We start from the raw sequence: 26,481 nt of genomic DNA, 5'->3' as shown, positions 1-26,481 counted from the left end.
GGACAACTATCTGATTACCATATTTCCCAGACTACAAAGCGCACCTGAATATTAGCCGCACAAGCTAAAATCAGGGGAAAATCCTGTTTTGTACATACATTAGCCGCACCTGACTAAAAGCCGCAGGTGTTTCAATGTTGACTTATCTTATGTAAGAGAATATGCACAAAGGGAATTGTCAGGAAAGAGATGGCTGTTTGAAGACACACCCCTTTTATTAATATTTTGAAAAACAAGTTATGGGTACATATCACATGCCCTTCTGCCAGGCAATGTAGTGCCGTACAACAGCGGAACAAACAAAACAAATCGTCTTACGATATGACAAAAATCATGGACAATCCATAAAAAAGCCGCACCTGACTAAAAGCCGCAGGGTTCAAAGCTTGTGCAAAAAGTAGCGGCTTATAGCCCAACAATTACGGTAACTATGAGATAATTCTCTTGCTCTAATTCTAAAAGTGTTCTATTATATATACAAATAAATACACCGTATGGAACTTGTTCACTTTTAGAGTGGCCAATTGGCTTTGCTCATAATGTGTAAAAGTTATTGAGCCAGTGCTCCAGTTGTAAATAAAACAGGTAAATTAACTTCATCTAAGTAAGCTACATGTTCCACTTTTTACAGACATAACAAGGCAGCCTTTGTAAATACAGTTTGAGGGAATTCCCCCAACTACATGCAGTGAATGTGGAAGTATATTGCACCGATACTGAGAGAAGAACTACGTACCTGCCTGATATCACAGATGTTCTTAGGCAGGTAAAACAATCCAATTGAGAACCTTTGGAGATGGATGGCGAGGGAAGTTTATAAAAATGGACAACAGTTCTGGACAGTAGATGCCCTTCTTGCAGCTGTCTTCACCACTTGGAGAAATGTTCCCACTCACCTCATAGAAACACTTGCATCAAGCACACCGCAACAAATATTTAAAATGATCAACAATAACGGTGGAGCTACTCATTTCTGAGTTCATTTTTGGAACTTTGATTTCTGTTTTGTGGGGGTTTACGGGGTTGTTGTTTTTTTGGAGGTGTGGTCCTAAGCATTTGATCAGCTGTAAAACAGCCTGTTTCAGTTTAAGCGTTGTTTTCAATAAATTGCATGCCACAAAAATGTTTTGTTAAATGAGTTAAATTGAGTTAAATGCAGAGCAGATTTAACTATTTGGTTTCAGGCTTGATGAATTGCAGGGATGTAGATTGAAGCTTAATTTATGTTACTATGATTGCTGTACTTTACAATACTTCATTAAATTGAGTTTCTTATTCTTTAAAAGTTAAATGTGAGGTCAATTTTAAAATACAGGTGCTGGTCATATAATTAGAATATCATCAAAAAGTTGATGTATTTCACTAATTCTATTTACAAAGTGAAACTTGTATAATGTATACAATTATTCCACACAGACTGATATATTACAAGTGTTTATTTCTTTTAATTTTGATGATTATAACTGACAACTAATGAAATTCAGTATTTTAGAAAAGTAGAACATTGTGAAAAGGTTCAATATTGAAAACACCTGGTGCCACACTCTAATCAGCTAATTAACTCAAAACACCTGCAAAAGCCTTTAAAGAAAATCTCAGTCCAGTTCTGTAGGCTACACAATCATGGGGAGCACTGCTGACTTGACAGTTGATGACCACTGGGCACAAGGAGGGCAAGACACAAAAGGGTATTGCAAAAGAAGCTGGCTGTTCACATAGCTCGGTGTCCAAGTAAATTAGTAGAGAGGCGAGGGGAAGGAAAAGATGTGGTCGAAGAGAGGAAAGGCACAGAATCCACGTTGCTTGAGGTCCAGTGTAAAGTTTCCACAGTCAGTGATGGTTTGGGGTGTCATCTGCTGGTGTTGCTCCACTGTGTTTTCTGAGGTCCAAGGTCAACACAGCCGTATACCAGGAAGTTTTAGAGCACTTCATGCTGCTGACCAGCTTTATGGAGATGCACACAGTGCCAAAGCTACCAGTAGCTGGTTTAAGGACCATGATAGATGGTTGCTCTCATGGTGTCATGAGAACAACCTGGGCTCTCATGACACCTGAGCAGTGCCACAGACTGATCAAATCCATGCCATGCTGCACTGGTGCAGTAATTCAGGCAAAAGGAGCCCGACTAAGTATTGAGTGCTGTACATGTTCATACTTTTCATGTTCATACTTTACAGATGGCCAAGATTTCTAAAAATCCTTTCTTTGTATTGGTCTTAAGTAATATTCTACATTTCTTAGATTATACACCCCTACTAGAGCACTAAGATCATCTTCCCAGTCACTCTTGGTACTCCCGAGATCCCGGCTGAAGACTAGAGGTGACCGCGCGTTTGCCTTGGCTGCACCTAATTTATGGAATAACCTCCCCATCGCTATACGCAAGTCTGATTCCATCCATTCCTTCAAATCGCGGTTAAAAACCCACTTATTTAGCCTCGCCTTTTCTACCAGTTAACGCCTGCTTGTCAGTTAGCTTAATGCTTATTCTTATCTTTGGCTTATTCTTAATTACTTTTAATCATTTTTAATTTTGACTGTTTTATCCTTTACACTTAGTTTCCTTATGCAATTCTTTTGCTTTTGTGTTTTAATGCCATTCAACCTGCTAGCATGTTTTGGTACCTTGCCATAGCCCTCATCCTTCCCTGTTACTTCATCCTACTCGCTTGCATGTTAAGCACTTTGGTACACCACTGTTTTTTAAATGTGCTATATAAATAAAGTTTGTTGTTGTTTTCTGAGATACTGAATTTGGGGTTTTCATTAGTTGTCAGTTTTAATCATCCAAAATTAAAAGCAATAAACACTTAAAATATATCAGTCTGTGTGGAATGAATGTATACATTATACAAGTTTCACTTTTGATATTCTAATTCTATGACCAGCACCTGTATAGGCAAAGACCTGTTCAATGTTTCACAGTGAGTGCTCTTTTTATATAGTAGGGTAACCAATATCCAAAATTAACCTTTCATTGATCATCTTCTCCTAAAATAGTTACATTATTCAGGTGTGTAAACTATTGTTTGTTGAACTCTATTGAGTCTAATAATAATAATTCTAATAAAATAATCATTTAAAAAAAATCAGTATATCAAAATAAAACAATTCGTAAAACAAAAACTAATGAAAAAAAATCTTACATATTTACTGTGTTAGCTCTTATTAATAATTTTTAAAATTAGATGAAAATTAACAACCTAATTTTCATCTTGTTGTAGGATGGGTTAAAATGACCCCTCTGGTAGTTTTATGGTGTTTGAAATTCTAACAAACAAACAACTGTAATATTTGATGACAAATTTGTAATTAGATTGAACTGTTCACAGACTTCCATGCTATTGTATACTTTGGGAGACACTGGCTGAGGGCTGTTCATCAGTGCCCTTTGAATAAAAAACAAAACAAAAACAAAATAGAAAGAAATCAGCCAAGTGCCAATTAGTGAGCCCCTAATCCTAATGTAATAAACTGAAGTGTAAGAGTGCACAGTACAGAGTCTGCAAAAACCCATGAGGGCATTTGTCAAACTGGAATTTCTCCAAGCAACCAATAGCCAAGTGAGTTCTCCCTGTACCAACGTCCTGTCAGTCAGACAGTAAAAAGTAACAGGATCTACAAAGCTCTGTATGCTACCTACAGACTATCACCACACTGCAAGGCCAAGCATCAGCCTGCCTCTGCTGATCCTTGCCCCATAAATGGCCCTCTTACCTCTGGCCATATTATACACACAATACATTATTTTCTTTTACTTTGAAGTTACGTGGTGTTAAACAATTCTGGTTACAAAGTAACAGGTGACAGTAGTCACTTGCTTGACATCTGCAAACTGTGAGCTATTCATAGGCCTAACTTGGTAAAGTTATCTTGGCATCCTAAAAAAAACTGCAGGTCTCTGTGACAGGTCGATCCCCAGATATTTGAGGAACTCACATAAGTGCAGTTGAAAATTACTCAGTCTATCTAGAGCTGCAACAATAAGATCATTAAATAATGCTCTGAGAAGTCTGATCTGCCCGTGTTCTAAGAATGAAATAACGTATTACTGTTTCCTCCATCCGCTTCATGTCATTGACAAGTACAACTGGTCTCAAGAAAAATCGCCTCACGAACGGTTAAAAACGTATATACCAACACAACAATGACAGTTATAAATACATCTACTGACCCAAAAACAAACACTGGGTTAGTATGCGGTGCAGTTATCGATCTTATGCTTTAAGTTGGCATACAGAATTACTGGTATAAGATCCACGACGCCTCCCCAAAGTCATTACATGTAACTATACGTAAAGAGCTGAACTGTCTGTGACTGCGTACCTATTTACATGAAGTTCTGTGGGTCATTCCACACACGTAACTACCAGCAGGTATCTGCATTCTCCCCTTTTCAGTGGGCTGTATCTATTTGACCTAAAAAGGGGTTTTCACTTCTATTTTAAAGGATCTCTTCTTCGTAAGTTACTTTTTTACTGAATTCCAGCTCGAGAGGATATGAAATGCGTCCGGTCACAAAAACACAGTAAAAGAAAAAGAAACACGCCACAGAGTTTGGCCGCTGTTCTGCGTGAACATCTTGACAGGATATAAGCCTCGTGGTATTCGTGCGTGGACTCACCTCTGCAAACTGGCTTCACCTTTTGCTGCTGCTCTGAGTAATAAACACAGCCGCGGTCTTTAGGCGACTCAATAAAATGTGCCGCTTCTTGTTATCAGCAGCTGTGTGTGCGCATCGCTTGGGTTTCCGTTCTAAAAAAAAACAAACACTTCCTCCGCTTAAGAACTCATACTGAGAAACGGAGCTCACACAGGTTCTCTGATAACTGGAAGTGAGAACAACTGCCTCTTCCCGCTGCCTCCATTCAACAGGCTGCAGTACCGGCTGCAACCGACGCTGCCACGCGTGACCTTCAAAATAAAAGTCGAATTTGTTAGAAATCAAGTTTTGTGGTGGAATGGATTCACAGTACAACCTCACAACACTTGCACCTGAAGTTTATTCGCAGAAAACACGTTGCACAAAGCAGAGATATGCAAAGGTATATAGTTAAACCTCTATATAATTCTATATATAATATAGTGTTGGATTATTAATTGCCTTTTTCAGAAGACCTTTACGCCTGATTCTGTGATTTACATGAAATTATTAGGCTAATTAGAAAGCAATATAAGAATAAAAGTGGTCACTATTACTTTTTTTTTTAATTCTTAGAACACATAACCATTTCAAAAGCAACCACAGTTCATGATTCAGTAGCTTAAAAAACATGTTTAACAGCAATAACTTGGAGTAATAATTTTCTGTATGACTTTATCAGTCTCTCATGTTATTGTGGAGGACTTTTGGCACACTCTTCTTTACAGTGTTGCTTCAGTTAATTGAGATTTGCAGGCTTTTGTTTATACACAGCCCTACAGTATTTTAATTATGTTGAGGTCAGAAGGCTATAGTACAAAGCAGCATTCTGTCTCATCCAGCTAAGTTCAGGGTTAAACCCTGGGCTTTCTGTAGTATGCCAGTGGTAACTTCTTACCAGGATGTATAGGTATGGTAACTTATGTGGCGACCTTAACTTTGCCTGAAGCAGTTTAGATACGATCCAGATAAGGATCAACAGGTACGAAATCACTGCCTACTGAAACCTACACCGTCCTTGATGACCTCATATCAAACTTGTACACAGACGATGTTTGAATTTTGTTCTCAGAATTAATCTTTACTCTGAACCCCTTTAATAGCACCAAGTCTTCTACTGAGAGAATAAAAACTAGAACATCAAGAGCAGACGAGTTTCCGAGTTTCAGTTTTAAATTGTCTGAAATTTCTTTACAGCATGTTTTAAGTATGATTGTTAATTTTTGACTTTGTATATTCACATTTAAGCATAGCCCCAGTGTGTGCTGGCCCTGGTAGAGGCTGGAGACCTGTCTACGGTTTGTGCTGGTATGCTGTATTTGGCTGCACCACACTGGCAACCTGGCGTCCAGGGTGTTACCTGCCTCTCAACCTATGGTAGCTCTTCATAAAGATAGGACTCGCAACCCAGTCTGCCAAACCAGAGGCACCGTCCCAGATCTTCTACAGAAGGCGTATTAGCAGGATTGAGGGGATCCCTCCATGGTCGATTATATCCTCAGTAGAAGTCTGCAGCACCCCACTTCCACTGTACACAGTATGAGCAGAGTTCTCCTACTGAGTTTCCTGAGGGTTTGCCAGAATTACATCAAGACCAACTGAAAGTCAAGTCCAGTGGCCTCGCAGATTTAATCCCACACCTGAGTTTTTGCTTCAGCTACTTCCACAGCTCAGGAACTCAGTATTCCTGCTGTGGCAAGGATTGCCAAAAAAAGGTTGTATGATGGGTCAGGATAATGTTTTCTAATAATAGCAACAGGAAGGTATTATTTTCAGTGTTTTGTGCCTGTTTTTGTTTTGTTTTGTTTTGAGCAGTACAGTGTGATTTTTTTTTTGTTGTTGGACATATTACTAAATATAAGCATTAAAGACTGTTTGTTTAGGATCTTGACTGCCTTTCTGCTGATTGCTATGTAGTTAGCAGGACTAAGATGCTATACAGCGGCATCAGCAAAAGTAGTATTGGATAAATATTAATAACCATTCAGAGAAACCGTAGAGTATCTATGGGCAGACTTGAGACTTACTACTATAGTGATGATGTCAGAAATCCTGCTTGGACTGAGACCTTACTGTTCTCACATTCCCATCCTTGGGAGCCAACATGGGACTGAAGGCCACATGACAAAAATACTATGATGACCAGATTTCTCACATCAGAACTGGCTTACTTGTTTTTCAGCTGTTTGTACAGTAACTTACTGTGTCCATGGCTGCAGCACACAGAAGGTACTGGGTCAGGTTTAGGCCACACTGCACATCACTTTAGCCAAAGAGGAGGTCAGAGAAGTTGGTGAAACGCTGGATGTGGGGTATGAATATCTTAAAGAGACAAACATCCCCATCTGCTGGATAACCACAAGAAGTACAAATAAATATCTGTCCTTGACCAACTAGAATCAAAGACTTATTTAAAATATTCTTCACTCATTAAATGCCTAAAAATATATTTTTTACACCTCAAGTGTACTAAATTGTAAATTAACTGCACTGTATATCATTTTTACACTTCCATTAAACACTTAAAGAGCCCTAAATACACCACTATGTGCACACACAACGTGACTATAGGGTTTTTGTGTGTGGTTTTTTTTTCTTCTTTTATTTTTCTGCCAACTGGCAGAATGTTGTACTGTTGCATTTTGGGATTATTTTGCACACGCAAATTGTGTGAGAAAAAATAAATCAATTTGGAAGAAAACATTCCCTGTTCTCTGGACTAAAGAAGAAAAAGACCACCCAGCTTGTTAGTAGTGCTCACTTACTGCATCTCTGAGCTTTACTGTTTGTCAAACCTTTAGACATGGCAGCTTGCTCATTTGAAAAGGTACCATCAATTCTGAAAGGTATATACAAGCTTTAGAGCAACATACATTCTCTTACAGATCAGGGCCCGTATCCCTAAAGAATCTTTGTGCAAAAAGTGGCTCCTAGCGGCCAAATTCTAAGAAAATTCTCAGAGTCATGACGTTTTCTTAGAATTTCCCCTAAAAGTGACACGACAATCCCAGTTAATATAAAAGCTATTCCTCAAGATTCCTAGCGCTTAAAAGGGCTCCTAAGGCAAGATCTGCTAAGAGCAGGGAAGAGGACTTTTAGTGGCTTAGGAGTTCCCCTAAGCAGCTGCACAAAATGGCCAACAGAAGAGGCAGGAGAGATGTCCTGCAAACACTGGATGACAGGGAATTATTGAGATGCTACAGATTGGATCGTGCAGGAATCATGTTTGTGGTGGATCTCCTTAGAGATGCAATTACTTCACCAACTCGACGCCACAACGCTATTACACCGGAGACGAAAGTAATCACAACCCCGAGGTATTTGGCAACCGGGAAAATGCAACAATGCAGCAGTGATGACTTGGGTCTGCAATCACAGACATTGCTAAAAGCTGAGCCGTGTTACCCTCGTTAAGACCACACTGGACTTGTAACGTTGTGATTTCTACTTCATTAAGGACAGCCTCTTGAGATAGGCCATCTTGTTTTCAACGGGGTCCATATGGGAGTGAAAGTACAAAATATGCCAGCTAGGATATTTATATGAGCAAATAAGACACGAATCATTATTTGAACAGGGTGTAATGACTTTAAGTTTTCACATATTTTAGATTCTAATGTTAGGCTATAACCCCTACAGCTTACTATTCATTTTCCAGATATTTTCTTGAATGTGAAATATTATTTACAATTACAGTCAGCATAAGATTAGAGTATATAATATGTTTATTGATTTGAGGGTACATCCTTTGCTCATTATCACCAAAAGCTCATTTCCATCAAACTTGTAGGATCAACCAATCACGGCTTTTGAAATGATGACTCATACCTAGCAACGGGGTCAACCACACCTCCTCACTAAGATAGGATTTTCCATCCATTCCTTGCTCAGAGTTCACTGAAAATGTTCTGGAATCACTTCTAAGCTAAAACTCCTGGCAAGGAATTTTTAGGTTAAGTTAGGAGCTCTCTGAGAGGATTCTCAGAATCTTTAGGGATACGGGCCCAGATCTTTTTCACTGAAGACGTTATTTTAGCAAGATAATCCTAAACTGTACACTGCATCTATTATAACAGCATTGCTTCATACTCTTGGTGATGAAGACTTGCCCCAACCTATTTTTAAGATGTGTGGACAATATCTTTATAAATATATTTCTCAGTTTTAACATTTCATATCTTTGGGTTTAATAGATTTATAAATTGTTGCATTCTGTTTTTACTTACATTATACTCAGTCTCTCAGTCTTTTGCAGCAGTTTGACCAGGACGGACATCACATTAGCAGTTCACATCCTAGACGTTTCTTGCTCAGGCAAATGTGAGTTATGGCTAAATTGTCCTTTTTCTTCTGAGCTTTAAACCAAATGAAATCTCCCAGAAGTTTCTGAGTCTCACCCATGATAAAAACTCCAAATATTAAGCAATGGTGCTTTAATTATTATTATTATTGGTCCTGTGGTTTAGGACACATTGGACCATTCTTTTGAAAAGGAAAGGAAATGATAATAATATGCTAATAACATCTGAGTCTATTTGTTACAGAAAAGCGTAGATTCAAAAGGTCTGATTATAGTAAAATGGTTCAACCACAAATGTGTCAACCTACTGAAGACATCAAATATATAAAAGCAAAGCGCTTTACATTGTAGCCACAGCTGCCCTGGGGCGCACTGACAGAGGCGAGGCTGCCGGACACTGGCGCCACCGGGCCCTCTGACCACCACCAGTAGGCAAACATGGGGTTAGTATCTGACCTGCTCTGCCACCTGAGCTACAGCCACCCCTTCTTAATGGGGTTGGGACCATCAATTGTGTTGTGTAAAAGTCAGGATGGTGCACAGCTGACAGCCCTATTTGACAACTGTTAGAATTCATATTATGGCAAGAACCAAACAGCTAAGTAAAGAGAAATGACAGTCCATCATTACTTTAACCTCCTAGGACCTGGCGTCCACATATGTGGACATCACATTTTGGGATGTCTAAACCAAAATACTAAATTTTGCTCTACAAGGGCCTGATATCCACTTACGAGGACATTATACTGCCACTGTTCTATCAAAATTTAAAATGAATGCCCTCATTTGTGGATCTCATTTTTCTCAGGAACAAAATTCCGGTAAGAAAAATTGTTAAACTTTGAATGGGTCCCCAAGTGCAGTCGCAAAAACCATCAAGTGCTACGAAGAAACTGGCTCACATGTGTACCGCCCCAGTCACCTCTGCTGCTGAGGATGAAGCAGCAGAGGTGACTGGGGTCAGTCACCTTCAGAAATCATTACAGCACCTCAGATTAGAGCCCAGATAAATGCCACACAGAGTTCCAGTAGCAGACACATCTCTACATCAATTGTTCAGAGGAGACTGTGTTAATCAGGCCTTTATGGTCAAATAGCTGCTAAGAAACTGCTACTAGTAGATAAAATAAAAATTGAAATGCAATATTTTCCTTTGATGGAATGAAAACCAGAAATGTTCTGTGGCATACTGCTGGAAAAACCATCCAATGCCCTGGATAGTTTTTATTATTAGTTTAACTATAATTTGGCACTTAGTTTTTTTCCCCCAACCGTATCATCTACTGTAATTGCGTTTGCATGAAATTTCATTCAAAAACCATTAAGTGACTTTTTTTGTTTTTAAGCTTGTGGATGTTTGCGTCTCTCTAATGTTTGTGTGTTAGCCCTAGCAACCCATCATGGGTTTGCCAGAGTTTTCAGTGTCATTGCTCTTTAGCCAAATCGTCATCATGAGACCTTATGGACATTTAACCTGTTCCAGTAGAAGTCATGTTCAATTTTTGATTAAAAGTTGGCTGGTTTTGCTTTTATAGTCTTCCTATTTAAAGCCTATGCTTCAAGTTGTTTTAGTCTCTGCTCTCCATTAGAACCGCAAATCTACTTTTGCAATAGGTAGCGCTGACCTGCAGCCACAGCAAACGGGATAATGTGCGTTTCAATGGAACCAAAGCACGTTTTACCAGAAAATTTCACCCCCCAAAGAAAATCTGGTACCTTTCTACATTTCTGTAGAAGAACAGACAGGTTTATTGGAATGAAAAAATAAAAATCCCTGGGACTTTGCTCATCCTTTGGCTTCAGAGCTAGTCGTGCATTCAACATCACATTATAACATTAGTGGAGTTAGCCATCTATGTTGGTATACCAGAGATACAAAATCAACACCAATTTTGCACCAAGTCATGAGATCATTTTACAGTAGATATAGTATATTTTATTAGCCAAATACAATGGGGGGGATTTTAGGCCTTGACTCAAGAAAATCAGTGTTCACATGGAATTAAAGCTGAACAATAACTTCATTAGTCATGTCTTAAAGCAAATAACTAAAGATCATATTGTAAACTACTGGTATTTACCACTTAGGTGGCCATCAAAGGATTGCCCTGTAATAAACTCGTATTACATCTTATTCAGAATTATTATTTGTATGAGTTTATCAGACTGTCAGAGATACATGTGGATACCTTACGTTTAAAACCTGAATGTCGAAGTCATTTCTCATATTACTCTACTTAAAATACACTCACATTTAGACAACCTCTCTAAATTCACCTACTGAATTCAACAAGAGAGACCCATGACATCAAATTACTGTATAATGCAGTAAAAAGACCTTAATAAATAACATGTAATGTGAAGGAAATATTGTAATTTGAAATAGAAACAGTCTGAAAAAAAAGCCATGAAAACTAATTTCCACACATATTTAAAAGGATGTTTCATTTATATAAACAGACTGATTTACAGAGGTGCCTCGATGTGTTTTTCTTAAAATTTGGATACATTTGAGCTTCATAGCCGTTTAAAAGAAATAATTAGTGTTAGCCCCTAAAGCTCAAATTCTTTACTTTGCCAGGAGGTGCGAGTTCAAAAAGGCCCTGTAGGCCTTTGTGGATCCATCTTGAATTTACTCAGTGCTTACAAGCCCAGGTCTTAAAGGGAAATATTCACCCCGGTTGAACACCTACCTGCCTGCATTCATCAACACACTGTTTGTAACACATTACTTTTTCAGCCTTTTCACCTGCATTAGCATAATTCCAGTTCTGCAAATAACGCCATCTGCTGAGAATCTCGCTATGGTTGTTGCCACAGTTCATACTGACTTCACATGAACAGCTGTGACAGACTGTTGAGTCCAGTTACTTATAAATGCTCCATGACGTGCATATTTTTATGCGTATTATACGATCATCAAATTCATCTGTTTCTGTTTCTTCATCCAGCAGCGTTACTGCTAGAGCTCAGATGTTAATGTCTCGTACATCTGTGGGCGTCGCTGAGTGGTCCTCTCCCATTTTCTTAGTTTCCATGGCAAATGAGTGCTGCTGCTGCGCCTGTCTGAGGCTGGTTTCCAGCAAAGACTCGATCTGTTCCTGACATGCTCTCAAACAATCCTGAAAAGTGAGAGTTCAGAGTAATTTATATACAATTTATACAGTAATACATAATTTAAAAAGATAAGGTCTCAGCTTAGGCTTACAGTCACAATAAACAGTGGTCAAAGACTGAGAACCTACATAGAAACACAGACTACCATGACCTGGATGATTGCTAAGGAGCCTGGAAAGAAAGTGATTGGAGTCCTCCCACTTTCTTTCCAGGGTCCTTAGTTTGGAGATTCAAATCTATATGCAACAGCTGACGACGTGTAGAAGAGTGTGTGTCATCCATGTGCGATACTGTTTACTGTGTGTAAATGAGAGCAGTGTCTGAAACTGAGAAAAATATACCAGGGCTGCTGTCTCACATCCTGCAGTTAGAAAACTTTGCTGTGAGGGCGTCTTTGAACAAATGTTATGTGCAGGGTTGCGCTGCAAGTGACGGTGCAGCTGCTGTGATGGCCGATGGAGAAGCAGCCACATTTCCCAGTAAAGAGAACCCAACCTGATCGTTATTTACTGCATCACTCACATCAAACACTTGTGGTCCAAGATGCCATTTAAAAAAACAGAAGAAGAAAAGAAAAGAAAAAACAAACCCTTCCAATATTAATTGCCTTGAGGCAGCTATTGTTGTGAATTGGTGCTATATAAATAAAACTAAATCAACACAAAACTTGACTGTTGATATCAGTAAATGGAACGCGATGACTCCCTGTATGGACTCATCTCATGACCATTTCTATTGTTGTGTTTGAAGAGGGATTCATTAGACTGGAAATACTGGATAAGTTAACAAACCTGAACGTATTATAAACAGTCCAACACAGTCCCATTAATAGCTGCGTTTTGACAAACATAATAGCATCTGTTGGGTTCCTCAGGATCCTTCTCCCTCTCTTCGACACCCTGTTAAATTCAATTCTGCTCTTTTTTCCAGTAAATCAACAGTATTAGTGCGGAGCAGGACTAATTACACACTCGTTCTGCTAACATCTTTCCTCTAATGTGACTAAGTGAATGTAATGTGTACCAGTCATGCTGTGAACAGATGTACCCACCGGGTCACTTTTGATGGTCTGAGCCAGCTGTTCTGTCAGTTTTTGAGACATCATGGTGTTACCCACCATTCTCATCTGTAAGCCCTCTACCGCTGCCACCATGCTGCCTGCTGCCACCATGGATGGGGGGCTGGCTATGAATTTGACATCTGGAGAGAATCAAAGGAACTTAATGTAAATTTGTTAGTTTTTAAATGGGGATTAATAACAAACAAAACAAAACATTCAAAACCACAAAAAATACAGATGCTTGAGGTGAATTTCTGTTCTGTGTTAAACAGGAGCATGCATTGATGGCAATGTGTTTCATATATGAAGATGCTTTAATAAAAGCAAGAAATTAAGAAGTTATAGGGGCTTTAAAGGTTTAGGAAAACCCAAAGATTGCGTACAGGACTAGTTAAAGCAGACAAGCCATAATCACAGCAGATCAGCTGACCCCAATCCCATCAATCATCATTTAACAGCTCAGCTGATGCCTTTCTACACATTGTTTTCTTCTTTCTTTCGACACAAAGTCCACACAAACTAGCTGCTTTGGCCTGCCCACATTACAGACATGGAAGCAGCTCCTCCTTTTATGCCCTCTCTCAAACAATGCCATAACTGTTTTTAACCATCCAGCCTCACTCAAAATAACTAAGGCCCAAGCCAGGGTTAAAAACCATGAAACCTTCTGTGAGGTGACAGTGCGAACCACGACACAACAGTTTCACCAGGGAAGGTTGAGTCAGACAGCAGGGTTGAGCTGGTCTGGCATCTACCAGCTCTACGGATGGAGACTGCAACCTGATTTGTGCTCCAAAACACTGCACATTATAGTAGTCAGACAGCAGTGGATCCATTGTCTATTTATGCATCAAATATGAGCAATTAGGAATAAGTGAATTGTTATGCAATTTAGTAGAGAAAACTATGAAGTTGGGTGTTTAAAAGTACATCAGTTATTTGTTGGCATGTACTAACCCAGTGAGTCAGTCTTATTACCACACTCTGCTCAAGAGAAATTTCAACCACAATATATAAAGACAGCGATGCATGTGATGTAGCCTCATGCATACCTGTGGCACACAGTGCAACAAAGGTCTGAGCGTGCTTCCTCAGTATCGACTTGTTCTCTTTGTTGACAGGCAGCTGAGACAGGAAGTGGTCGATGAAATCAAGAGGGGTGGGTGAAGCCAGGTCCCACTTCAGCTTATTCAAAACCAGCAGCTCCATCTGCTGTGAGTGGGTGAAAACAAAGATGGACAGAAGGCCAGGTTCAAAGTGGGATTTGACACAGACAGACGGAGGGATTAACAGATATCTTATGGTCACTTTTGGGAGATTTGGGGCTTAAAAGTAACACTGTAAGAAAAGGGGTATCTGAAATGATTAAGGAAATACTCTCGTGGGACAATGAGACACTACAATAACTGTGCTGATATTTAGAGATAAAAGACCTCATATGTTGGTGGAAAAATAGTGAAATTTATTTATTTATTTATTTAAATGCAAGGTGGAAAATGTTAGGAGGTTACTAGAACTATTACAAGTCATTCTCTGGGACTATACATTCTACAGCATCTGGGCATTAGCTACTGAGACATCTTGTTTTGAGACAGACATCCCTGCAGGATGGATGTTACATGAAGAAAAAAAAAAAAGTCCTCAGAATCTTAGCTTCAAAACAGAGAGAGCACTTTAATGAAATAGTTTACTTCAGAATGCCATACCAGCAACTGAGAAGGTGTGACTGAATTATCAGTGTAGATGCAGAGTTTCTCCGCAGTCAGTGGGATTGTCTCCTTTAGTTTAGATGCCAGGAACATGCAGGCAGCTCCCAACAGCTGCAGATGGTTCTTCTTCGTGGGTTCCACTGACAAGATGCGATCCATGTAGTTCATAGCTAAGGGGAAAACCTCCTCCTCACATTTCTGCTCCTCGCACACCTGTAGCAACAGTCAGTGAATACCACCATTAAATACTGTCTAGTCGTTTTTAAAATGTTGTATTAGTTTAAGTCTCGGAGAAAACTCCCTAGAAATGTTACCAGATTCAAAATTTGAAGAAACAGAGTTCAGGTATTGGAAATGTGAGATATAAATGTATCCAAGTGATAACCTTTGGGGAAATATAGTCAACTTAGATGCATAATAATGGTCACTTGAGTCTGGCCCCAAAATGAACCCAGTCCCCATTTGGGCCTGTGTAAAAGTGCCCAACTTTACAGCATTAAAAACACATGTTTACAACCTGATACTCTAACAGATGTCCCGGCACAGGCAAGGGTAGCGGAAAGCCATTTGCTAGGAGTCACTGAACTGGACCTCTAAGTAGTGTTTGTGCTGTTTTAGGCTTTTGGGACACTTTAATGTAACTATCAAACTAATGATATAGTAATATTTTATAAAATACACATTTACGCTTCACTCTGTGGGAGTGAATTTCTAATATCTTATTAGCACTAACTAGCAGATATGTATGTAGGTCATCGTGGCAACTTGAAGGTGCATCTGCCTTGTTCAAATATGGCCCCTTTTGGCTTAAAAAAACAAAAACAAAAGGAGCGTGAAAGGGGGGGGGGGGGGGGGGGGATGACTACAGGCTAAATGCTACCATTGAGGTTTTACATTGAATGGCTTTTATACACAGTACCTGTATCTCTATCAGCAAGTGTCACTATTTTAATTCTCAGTGTACAAAGCTTTAAGGAATTCAGAGTTACAAATGATTCTGATACAAACCAATAGAGCGTGTCAAGTAACTGTTTTAAGAATAGACAGAAAAAGTCTTTGACTGCACAGTACAGTTTTTTCGAGTTGTAAAAAAAATTACTGGATTATAGAAACTCGCAGTTACTTAGATTAATAGATTTAACACAAAATACCTTTAGACACTGCTACTTTAAATTCAACGAGTATATTTTCCTCTTGAAACATCTTTAAAACTTTTTCAGTGCAAACACAATGTGTTTTACAGCCAGCATTGTCAAAGTGTGTAATCAGGGCCCAAGCACTAAAGTGCGAAGGCCCTAATGTATCTGCGACATTTGTTCTTGTTATTCGGGCAAAATAATTGTTTATAATAATTGAAAATAGCAATTTTGACATTTCCAGGTGTTGTAATTTTGCAAATTCCTCCTAGAGATTTATTAGATCAACTTCATATTTTGGCCTTATTAAACTGTAGAGCTTTTGAGTCTTCATTGCAGGGGGCATCCATGACACCATGGCTAATTTTGATCATGTGCCATGAAAATTTCATTTGTTGTCGTTGACACATACATTATCCAATCCATACCAAACTTCTCATGCGTGATAAGGCTCCGGCTTGAACACATTCTAACTGTCAATACGATGAAGGCTTTCATGTCTTATGGTCCTCGTGCTGGAACACTGCAAACTGGCTCCGCGGCGCCATCTACAATATGTCCAGGTCATATTTTTCAAAAACAATAATTTAGTAATATAAAGTAAGATATTTTATGTAAAGCCTGAAAGAGGCTGACAGGATTAATTAATTTTGTCATCATTTTAACACAATTTCACAATCATTTAACCAGAATTCTAAGTGAATTCTCATTATCAACATGCATCTGGATCCATTTTTCTACTTATTTTGTTAATGTCATAAAAATTCCATATAAAATAAAATTGCAAAGATATGTCTATAATATGTCTTTAAGTCTTAATATATAGACATAAGTCATAATATAGACATGTCTATAATTATACTTAATATTAATATATATGATATTTAACAAAAGAAAATATTTAAAATTATTTAAAACTACCTTGTCCACACTAAATGTTTCTCATTACCATTTCACCTGCTCATAAAAAGCAAACTGATGAGCAGTACCACAATGCATCTCCTCAGACAGAAGATTCAAAACGGACACAAAGTCAGCTGCTCGCTCTTCTCTCGATTTGTGATATTCTTGTTAATCTTACTGAATCTTCCGCCTCTTACACTCCCTATTATCATTACACTCAATACTTCTTAAAATAGAACGACATTTTTTATAATTATAAATACATTTTAAAGCTTTAGCATGAAGCAGAATTAAAGGTTGTGTACCATACTAGCATTTTAGGTCATTAGCCCAGAGCATTTCATTACAGTTACTCATAATTCTCATTATCATGCACTCAAAATGGACATAAAGGTATCGAGAAGCCTTGATGCAGTGATGAGAGCCTGATTCATTTTAAAAGCAGTTAACAGATTGTGTTTAAAACATTTCATAAGTACTAAGACTTTATTTCTATATTACAGTTCTCTATACTGCTCTATATTAACTGTAATTACAGAGTATTTTACATGTTTAAGAGGTAGGAATTGTTTTTGACCAAGGTCATAAGAAAAAAAAAACTCCCCAACAAATTGATAATGTTGAATGTATGAAGACTGACAGACAATCATCCCACAGCCAATGCCTGCAGCGTCCTCTGGTCGCCATTTCTGCGTCTTGGCTGAAATTCGGGCAAAGTACCCCCCAAAACACAGAATGATCCTGTTTTAACAGTAATAATAGCAACATTTGAAAAATTTATAAAAAAAAAAAAGTTGACAAAAAAAAGACCCCGTACGATTTTAAAATTGGAAAATGTTATGACAGGAGAAAAATGTTACCCCACCACATCTTTTTAGTGATATGCGTCTGTGATGACAAAAACAATGGCTGAACAACATGCACTGACAGGACAAGCTCAAGATTACAAAAACAAACAAAACAAAAAACCCGCATTTAACTCTGAGCATAAGCCAAGGAAATGCAACAAACGGTGGGTCGGTGTTAATGAACATTACCGGACAAATAGACTGAAGTTCTCCGCGAAGCCCCAACACAAAGGCAGCGCGTGGCCGCAGGACTGGCAACTCGCCACTAACATAGTTTTCAGCTTTCACGTCACGGAACTGTATGTAAAATCTATCGCACACACTCTGTGGGATAGAAAAATGACTATCAAGTGAAATGAGCTTGTTACCGCGTGGAAATCAGGTATCAATAATCGGTAATTGAAGCCACGTGACACGCAACAAAAACACAAACTTTAATGGAAAGTTGCAGAGCAGAGGAATTCTGAGTTCTGTGAATGCGGTTAACGTGTATCGGCTCAACTCACCTCTAACATCCAAGCAGCGACTATCCTCCTCATGTACGGAGATATCTCTCTCTGGACACATTTAAAGTAGTTAGGAGCGGGGAGGTACATGTCTTCTACCCGCAGCAGAGCGTGCAGGACCCGGTCAGTCAACAGGTTGGAGTCTCGGTAGGCTCTCGGTATAGGAGGCCCATCCCCCTCGCAGCACCACAGCTGAGGCTCCATGCCTTATTGCGTCCGTAGCACTGTGAGTCTGTACTTTTTAAGTCACTGATGTGATCGACTAAAGCTAACTACTTAGCTAGCAGCACAAAATTATTAGCCGCTACATACTTTGTTCACAAAACCGTCTAAATGCTCCAGTTTATTCATGTTTGTATGTTAATTTCAGTTTCCTGTTGGAATTAAATCTGTAAATAACTTAACCTTTTGATTTCCTCTACCAAGTTAGCTTATACCTTTTCGACGGTTTAAAAGTTACTTCCTTTTGTTGGACAAGACAGAACTACAGGACAAACCAGAACAGCAAGGCTTTCTCCACCGGCAGACTACATCCCTGTCCTGCTGCGCCCTTTTACTGGCACATTGTTCGGCGTCAAACAACGCGAGATAACGTACACTTCCGAGTATACACTTCACAATAAGACAGCAGTAACGGTCCTTTTCCTTACTATTGAAGATCACGTCAGTAGGCTGTTGGTTTACTCACGGAAATGCACTCTGACAAACATGACTGCTTTTGCGCTTAACTTAGGTAACTTTGCTCTCAACATAAACACGCGGAGAGAGAGAGAGAGAGGGAGAGAGTGTGTACTAACAATATGTCTAAAGATAGAAGCGGAATGGAAAAATGGAAAATTATTTTTTAATCATTTTAAAGAAAATTTACAAAATGTTAAGCAGCATTGTCCATCCATCTATCCAGCGATGCATCTATTCATCCATTCTTTTTAGCGTTTTTCCATTTCTGGGTCAAAATGTAAATCATATACTAGAGTAAAATGTAGAGTGTTAACATTCATGTGACTTTCTTACAGGACTGGACTGAGACAAAAACTTGGCCCACCATTACATACGATACGAACACACATATATTTATATATATACAAAGTGTCTGTGTGTGTGTGTGTGTGTGTGTGTGAATATAGTATATAGTAAAAAGGTAAATATAGTGTATAGTAGATGACCTGCTGTACCTCCTGAGCTACAGCCACCCCTTACAATTTATGGACATCTGTGGTTTGATTTCTTTGCATGTGTGGATTGGATTAATTGTTACTATTAACTGGGGAGAATTTTATGTCAATAGCACCTTCAGAAATATATTCAAAATTGGTAACATATTCAATACTTATTGTACCTGCTGTATGTCACTAATAAATCAAGGAATCTCTGTATGGCTGTCCGACAATCGTTCAAATGCTCCACAAATGTTCTTCGAATTTAGTGTTAGGATTTGTTTAAATCAATAATTGCATGACAGTTGGAGCCAATTAGGTATATTTTTGTTCCAATAAATTTAATTCAATTTTATTTATACAGCGCCAGTTCACAACAACAGTCGCCTCAAGGCGCTTTATATTGTAAGGTATAGCCTACAATAATACATACAGAGAGCAAGCGCTTTGGCGACATAGGGAAGGAAAAACTCCCTTTTAACCGAAAAATAACTTCCAGCAGAACCAGGCTGCGGGAGGGGCGGCCATCTGCTGCGATCGGTTGGGGTGAGGGGAGGAAGACAGGACAAAAGACATGCTGTGGAAGAGAAAACAGAGATTAGTAACAAGTATTATTCAATGCAGAGAGGTTCATAAACACATCACGAGTGAGAAAGGTGACTGAAGAAGAAACACTCAATGCATCATGGGAATCTCCCAGCAGCCTATGCGTATTGCAGCATACCTAAGGGAGGAGTCAGGGTCCCCTGATCCAGCCCTGACTATATGCTTTAGCAAAAAGGAAAGTTTTCAGCCCAAAGCCTCATCAAATGAAAATGTTTGTCATGTGATGATTTTGGACTTCAGAAAGTGGTTTACACACTTAGGTTTGCTTTATAACCTCACAGATGATGTGACACTCCTCTGTGACCTCAATATGGTTCCACCACTTCAGATAATACTTAATGAACAAACATCCACTGACTGTGACATTGTTTTTTGTAAATCAGTGGAACACTACTACTTGTCCAGTGTTCAAAGTGTCAGCTTTAAAAATGTGAAGGATCTGGACTTCCCTGACTCTATACTTTCTTTTTAGAGTGGAAATACTATTGTGTGTCTTAGGCAGTGAAGTTACCGCTCTGTAAACAAGATAATCGGCTTGTGTGGGAGGAAAGTTGGCACACCTGGCCTTGACAAGCCGTTTGGGTGAGGCAGGCCAGGAGGGTCATTCACTGATGTACTTGAATTTCTTGTTGTTAATGTTACCAAAGGGTGTGTTTTAAGCCAAGCCATCATAATTTCCTAAGCCTAAACAAATAACAACAAACGTATATGTTACGCACACAACAAAAATGCAATAACAAGGCAAGAGCATCATAGAAGAACAGTCCCACGTGGAACACCACCTCAGTCCTGTGTCCTGTGACTGACCTATGTCACCACCACCCTTTGTTCTATACAAAAGAACTATATCATTGTTCAGTTTCCTGTCTCTAACAAACGCAGTTGCAAATCTCAGCTGTAGTACTCTGCATGCTGAAAAATGACCCTAAAGAGGCACTGTGGTAAAATGTCATCCCAAGGGGTTGAGGGTGAAGAGCTGAAAGTGAGAACGTGTTGAGCCCAAGTGAACTGTTCTTTAGGTGTGGATGCTTTTGGAAAGACGACTGAGACAGAAATCTATGTAGTGATGTTTCATTCTGTCTGTGTGTATGACCTTTAACCTCATTATCTCAGGGTGGCCCAGTTTAGGGTCATACTATGGAAACTGCATACAATAGCGCCTGTAGATTCTATTGAGTCACCAAGACCGAGCCCTCCTACAACAGAGATTGATCTGTGATGACCAGCTTTGCTAGCCTTCTGCTATGTTGTCTGTTAAAAGAATTGGATAAAAAGTGCCCGGCAAGCTTTAGAAGAGGTTAAGGAACTAGAAACACTTGTAATATAAAACAACTTTATGTCTGTCTGACTTCAGACTTCTCCAGGCACTTTGGACAATGAGCCTTCACATTCTGGAGCATTTGCATGTGACTGCAGGGAAGGAAGGACGCTTCCATAACCTCTCAAGTGCGTCAGCGTCTTTTAAGTCCTTGAAAGGCCTGTTTATTATGACAATCATATATGGACAACAGAACAGAGAAAGGCCCAGAGTGCCCCCAAAGAATCTGGCCTTCATCCCCCACTACTAGCCCCCAACACCTCTTCCACATCTAGGGGGGATGGTACTGTGCTGTGCTTCCACTGGGCATTTACAAGTGAATAATTTACTGCTGCATGTTAGAGAACAATTTATACCTCTAACATTTAGAGAATAACAGATGGGCTCATTGCAATCAGACAAATTATAATCTCTGTAGTTTTGACAATTGCAAAAAACTGTGTTGTAAAACATTGTACCACCTACTGAATCTAGAAGTATGTCTGTTAGCAACGAAGCAAAACACCCTCATAAACCTACAGCGAAGGAAAGTGCTTTAGATATGCAACAGGATGTACCATGACTAAATCATTACCCCAGTTTACTTTTTTAATCTTTTCTTAATCAAAATATAAAATACCAATATATCAATGATATTGTCCATTATCTTCTAATAATTAATAGTTTTTAGTGTGCTCTAACTGTAACAGTAATATGCTCGATCTTATGTTAACACTGAAATCAGCTGTTATGGATAAATATTGATAAAGCCATTGGTCTGAAGCATATATTTACTTTTACGAAACCAAATGTAGTAGAGCATAAAACTAGCATTTATTTGACTTTTGATAAACAAAACCAAGAAGATTACCCTGTATCTCAGTCTTTCTTGAGAAAAAATATTTCTAGAGATACCTTGTTGACAAGAAAAACTGTTATTATGCTTTTACTAAGCTTATGAAGGCTGCAGATGAAGGCTTAGAATAAAATTAGAAAATAATGTAAAAGGTAAAATAAAAGGTAAATGGTTCCTCAAAGAAAACAGTATGTAAAATTTAAAAACTATAAGGCATGCCTTGAATACTCCACTATGAATAAAGCATTTTACTGATCCTCCCTGAAGATCCTAAATCAGTATGATCACTGTGTTAAATTATACAATGTGAATATAACCATAGAAACAGAAAAATATTTCCTTTCCATAAACACTTTCTAAACCAAGGATAAAAACACAAAGAGCATAATGAAAAGATGTCTAGAGTAATTGTCCTGTTAACTGATCCGAAAAGACAATGTATGGAGAGGGTGGAGTGTGTGTGTGTGTGTGTGTGTGGGTGTATGAGAGAGAGAGAGATAGAGGGAGGGAGACAAGAAGAAAGGTTCAAGACAATACACTCTTGGGTGCTTCTCATTTTTTTCTCTTTACCCCCAAAATGACTGATAAAAGTAAAGCTTTTAAAGTGAAATGTATTGACTTACTCTCATATATACATATATATGTGTATATATATTTATATATGGATGTAGAGAGATAGACACAGCTCTCAACTGAAATGAAACAAATGGTCTCTCGACTTAAAATTAAAAAAAAAAAAAATCTTGAGAGGTAGAAGAAACATGACTGGCCAAGTCAGCATCTTAGTGCTGTAAAATTTACAAGTGTAACAGGCTAATGCAAAATGTTGAAATGCAAGACATTAAAGCGTACTTTTATATGATTTTACTGGACAAACATTTCTTACAGTTAGTTCCCAGACAGTGAGGGAGGCTGGTAGGGTGACTGACAGGCATGTAGGGTTCTTGAGAGGTGAGAATCTGAAAATTTGTTAAGGTATACACTACAAAGTAAGATCAACACAGCATGGCTTTCTTTGCGTTGACTGGCTTGAGAAAACCTAAAACCACAATAGCAGGTATCACCACAGTGGTTCTCATCTTTCTCTTTTAACTTGGGCTTTCTGCTTCAGGCATATGTGTGAGCATACTCACATAAAAACATGTTTAACATGTCAGACGAGTCTTCTTTAACACAAAATCACCCAAGGTGATTTTGATCATTTATGGAGTATATAGTGTAGGTGGCGTGTACTCTAGTATAAATTCCACAAATGGTCAAAAAGCCACCAAAGATAGATTGAAATGTAAATGCTGTCTCCAGATGAAAAGCAGGCGATGACATATTAGAGCCAATATTTTATTTTACAATATGTTGACCCATATTTAAATATTTTGTGATGATCTTTACATCATACAGTGGGGCAAAAAAGTATTTAGTCAGCCACCGATTGTGCAAGTTCCCCCACTTAAAATGATGACAGAGGTCAGTAATTTGCACCAGAGGTACACTTCAACTATGAGAGACAGAATGTGAAAAAAAAATCCATGAATCCACATGGTAGGATTTGTAAAGAATTTATTCGTAAATCAGGGTGGAAAATAAGTATTTGGTCACCTCAAACAAGGAAAATCTCTGGCTCCCACAGACCTGTAACGTCTTCTGTAAGAAGCTTTTCTGTCCCCCACTCGTTACCTGTATGAATGGCACCTGTTTGAACTCATCATCTGTATAAAAGACACCTGTCCACAGCCTCAAACAGTCAGACTCCAAACTCCGCCATGGCCAAGACCAAAGAGCTTTCGAAGGACACCAGGAAAAGTATTGTAGACCTGCACCAGACTGGGAAGAGTGAATCTACAATAGGCAAGCAGCTTGGTGTGAAAAAATCAACTGTGGGAGCAATCATCAGAAAATGGAAGACATACAAGACCACTGATAATCTCCCTCGATCTGGGGCTCCACGCAAGATCTCATCCCGTGGGGTCAAAATGATCATGAGAACGGTGAGCAAAGATCCCAGAACCACACGGGGGGACCTGGTGAATGACCTGCAGAGAGCTGGGACCAAAGTAACAAAGGTCACCATCAGTAACACACTACAACGGCAGGGAATCAAATCCCGCAGTGCCAGACGTGTTCCGCTGCTGAAGCCAGTGCATGTCCAGGCCCGTCTGAAGTTTGCCAGAGAGCACATGGATGATACAGCAGAGGATTGGGAGAATGTCATGTGGTCAGATGAAACCAAAGTAGAACTTTTTGGTATAAACTCAACTCGTCGTGTTTGGAGGAAGAAGAATACTGAGTTGCATCCCAAGAACACCATACCTACTGTGAAGCATGGGGGTGGAAACATCATGCTATGGGGCTGTTTTTCTGCCAAGGGGACAGGACGACTGATCCGTGTTAAGGACAGAATGAATGGGGCCATGTATCGTGAGATTTTGAGCCAAAACCTCCTTCCATCAGTGAGAACTTTGAAGATGAAACGAGGCTGGGTCTTCCAACATGACAATGATCCAAAACACACCGCCCGGGCAACAAAGGAGCGGCTCCGTAAGAAGCATTTGAAAGTCCTGGAGTGGCCTAGCCAGTCTCCAGACCTCAACCCCATAGAAAATCTGTGGCGGGAGTTGAAAGTCCGTGTTGCTCGGCGACAGCCCCAAGACATCACTGCTCTCGAGAAGATCTGCATGGAGGAATGGGCCAAAATACCAGATACTGTGTGTGCAAACCTGGTAAAGACCTATAGTAAACGTTTGACCTCTGTTATTGCCAACAAAGGTTATGTTACAAAGTATTGAGTTGTATTTTTGTTATTGACCAAATACTTATTTTCCACCCTGATTTACGAATAAATTCTTTACAAATCCTACCATGTGGATTCATGGATTTTTTTTTTCACATTCTGTCTCTCACAGTTGAAGTGTACCTCTGGTGCAAATTACTGACCTCTGTCATCATTTTAGGTGGGGGAACTTGCACAATCGGTGGCTGACCTCCAGGACACTGCGGCGTGCAGCCCGGATCTCAGCTGACCCTTCTCACCCTGGACACAGTCTGTTTGACCTGCTCCCCTCAGGCAGGAGGCTCCGGTCCATTCGCACCAGAACCTCTTGCCACAAGAACAGTTTCTTCCCCTCTGCTGTTGGACACATGAACAATAACCACATGATTGTCCCCGCCACTAACACATGACCCTACGCTGTGTCACTGCATCATTTCATGTCTGGCACTGATCACCACCTGCACTCATGTATATATCTTTCTACGTAGCATTCATAATTCTTATTCTCATGTATATATCACATGTATATCTCATGCACATATCTTTCTTTCTACATAGCACTTTAATTCTTATTGTTTGCACTGAAGCACCGCAGCAAATTCCTAATGTTGTAAACCTCAACATCTGGCAATAAACCCATTCTGATTCTGATTCTGACTAAATACTTTTTTGCCCCACTGAATGTGTTACTTGTAATTTTGATCTTGATCATTTCAGTTTATGTTGTAATTTAATATATTATGCTCCGTAAATTTGTCCTGGCTTCTCTTCATTCGAGCCTTTAGCTTCCAGGCCGCTTTTCTGTAGAACCTGCGCCCAGTGTCACAAGGCCTGGAGGCCACCATGAGAGATGGACCCAAATGCAGATACCAATATACTGACAGAGATCAGATTCACAAGTCTTTATTCTAAACACAGATTTAATACAAGGAACACCACGCAACTAGTGTGGGAAATCACTGAGGCAGTGGGTTTGCAGCACGGGAGAAATGGGGTTAATGACAGTGATGGAACCTTTGAGCCTGAGATACTAATGGGAGAGAGCAATGGCTTACTTGCAGGGGGAGGCTTTTCTCCGACTAGCGGAGGGACAATGTGCACCAAGTGAGTGGCAGAGTAGTGTGCAGAAAGAGAGATTGTCCAACCTGATGCTGTGAGTTTTCTTTTTTTTTTTTTTTTTTTTTTTTTTTTGCTGTGAGTTTTCTAGAGAAGACAGAAGGCGAGCAGGTGAGGCAAAGATACCCAAATATTGACGGTGGAGCAAGATGGATGAGGTGAGATTTTCAGCACCAGGCTGCAGTTTCTTGACAGCATGAGTGGTTAGACAGAACTGTGAACACAAAGAGACAAGGTAAGTGAAAGACAAAAGATTAAAGGAAACACTAAAAGCATGTGGCCTGTTAGGCACACCCTACGACACACACATATACACACTGTGGCGAGATGTGGCTTTGGCGTGGTTGCAGAGGTGGATGAGACGCATCGGAGCTCCATCAGCTCATCACATCTCCCCAGTTCAAAGGACTGTGCCGGGACCTGGGGGTTGTTAAGTGTAGGATACAGCTGAAAAGCTGCGG

General features: G+C 39.4%; 2 protein-coding genes across 3 annotated transcripts in view; both read right to left on the bottom strand.

The window, feature by feature from the left end:
* Positions 1-4,893, bottom strand: part of LOC113026270 (proline-rich protein 5-like) — a 40,218-nt gene extending 35,325 nt beyond the window's left edge. For both annotated transcript variants that reach the window (XM_026174842.1, XM_026174843.1), the window contains exon 1: positions 4,625-4,893. The gene's annotated coding sequence lies outside the window, so the exon portion shown is untranslated. The remainder of the gene's footprint in view (positions 1-4,624) is intronic.
* Positions 4,894-10,852: 5,959 nt separating this feature from the next.
* ccnd1 (cyclin D1) lies at positions 10,853-18,839 on the bottom strand. Its single transcript, XM_026174841.1, has 5 exons — positions 18,222-18,839; positions 14,826-15,041; positions 14,172-14,331; positions 13,111-13,259; positions 10,853-12,064 (listed from the first exon to the last, which is right to left on the bottom strand). Exons 1-5 carry the CDS (start codon positions 18,423-18,425, stop codon positions 11,912-11,914), a joined length of 882 nt encoding a protein of 293 aa, XP_026030626.1. The 5' UTR covers positions 18,426-18,839; the 3' UTR covers positions 10,853-11,911.
* Between the last annotated feature and the right edge of the window lie 7,642 nt (positions 18,840-26,481).

This window comes from Astatotilapia calliptera, chromosome 7 (assembly GCF_900246225.1).
Source record: "Astatotilapia calliptera chromosome 7, fAstCal1.2, whole genome shotgun sequence".
NCBI classification, from domain to species: domain Eukaryota; kingdom Metazoa; phylum Chordata; class Actinopteri; order Cichliformes; family Cichlidae; genus Astatotilapia; species Astatotilapia calliptera.
Note: the sequence above shows the minus strand (reverse complement) of the source record. Positions and strands in the feature narration are given on the sequence as shown.

Coding starts and splice junctions, on each gene's coding strand:
- ccnd1 (XM_026174841.1), bottom strand. CDS start 18,425: ATGGAGCCTCAGCTGTGGTGCTGCGAGGGGGATGGGCCTCCTATACCG. Junction 14,332..14,825: donor TCACACCTTCTCAGTTGCTG/GTATGGCATTCT, acceptor ACCCACTCACAG/CAGATGGAGCTGCTGGTTTT. Junction 13,260..14,171: donor TGTTGCACTGTGTGCCACAG/GTATGCATGAGG, acceptor GATTCTCTCCAG/ATGTCAAATTCATAGCCAGC.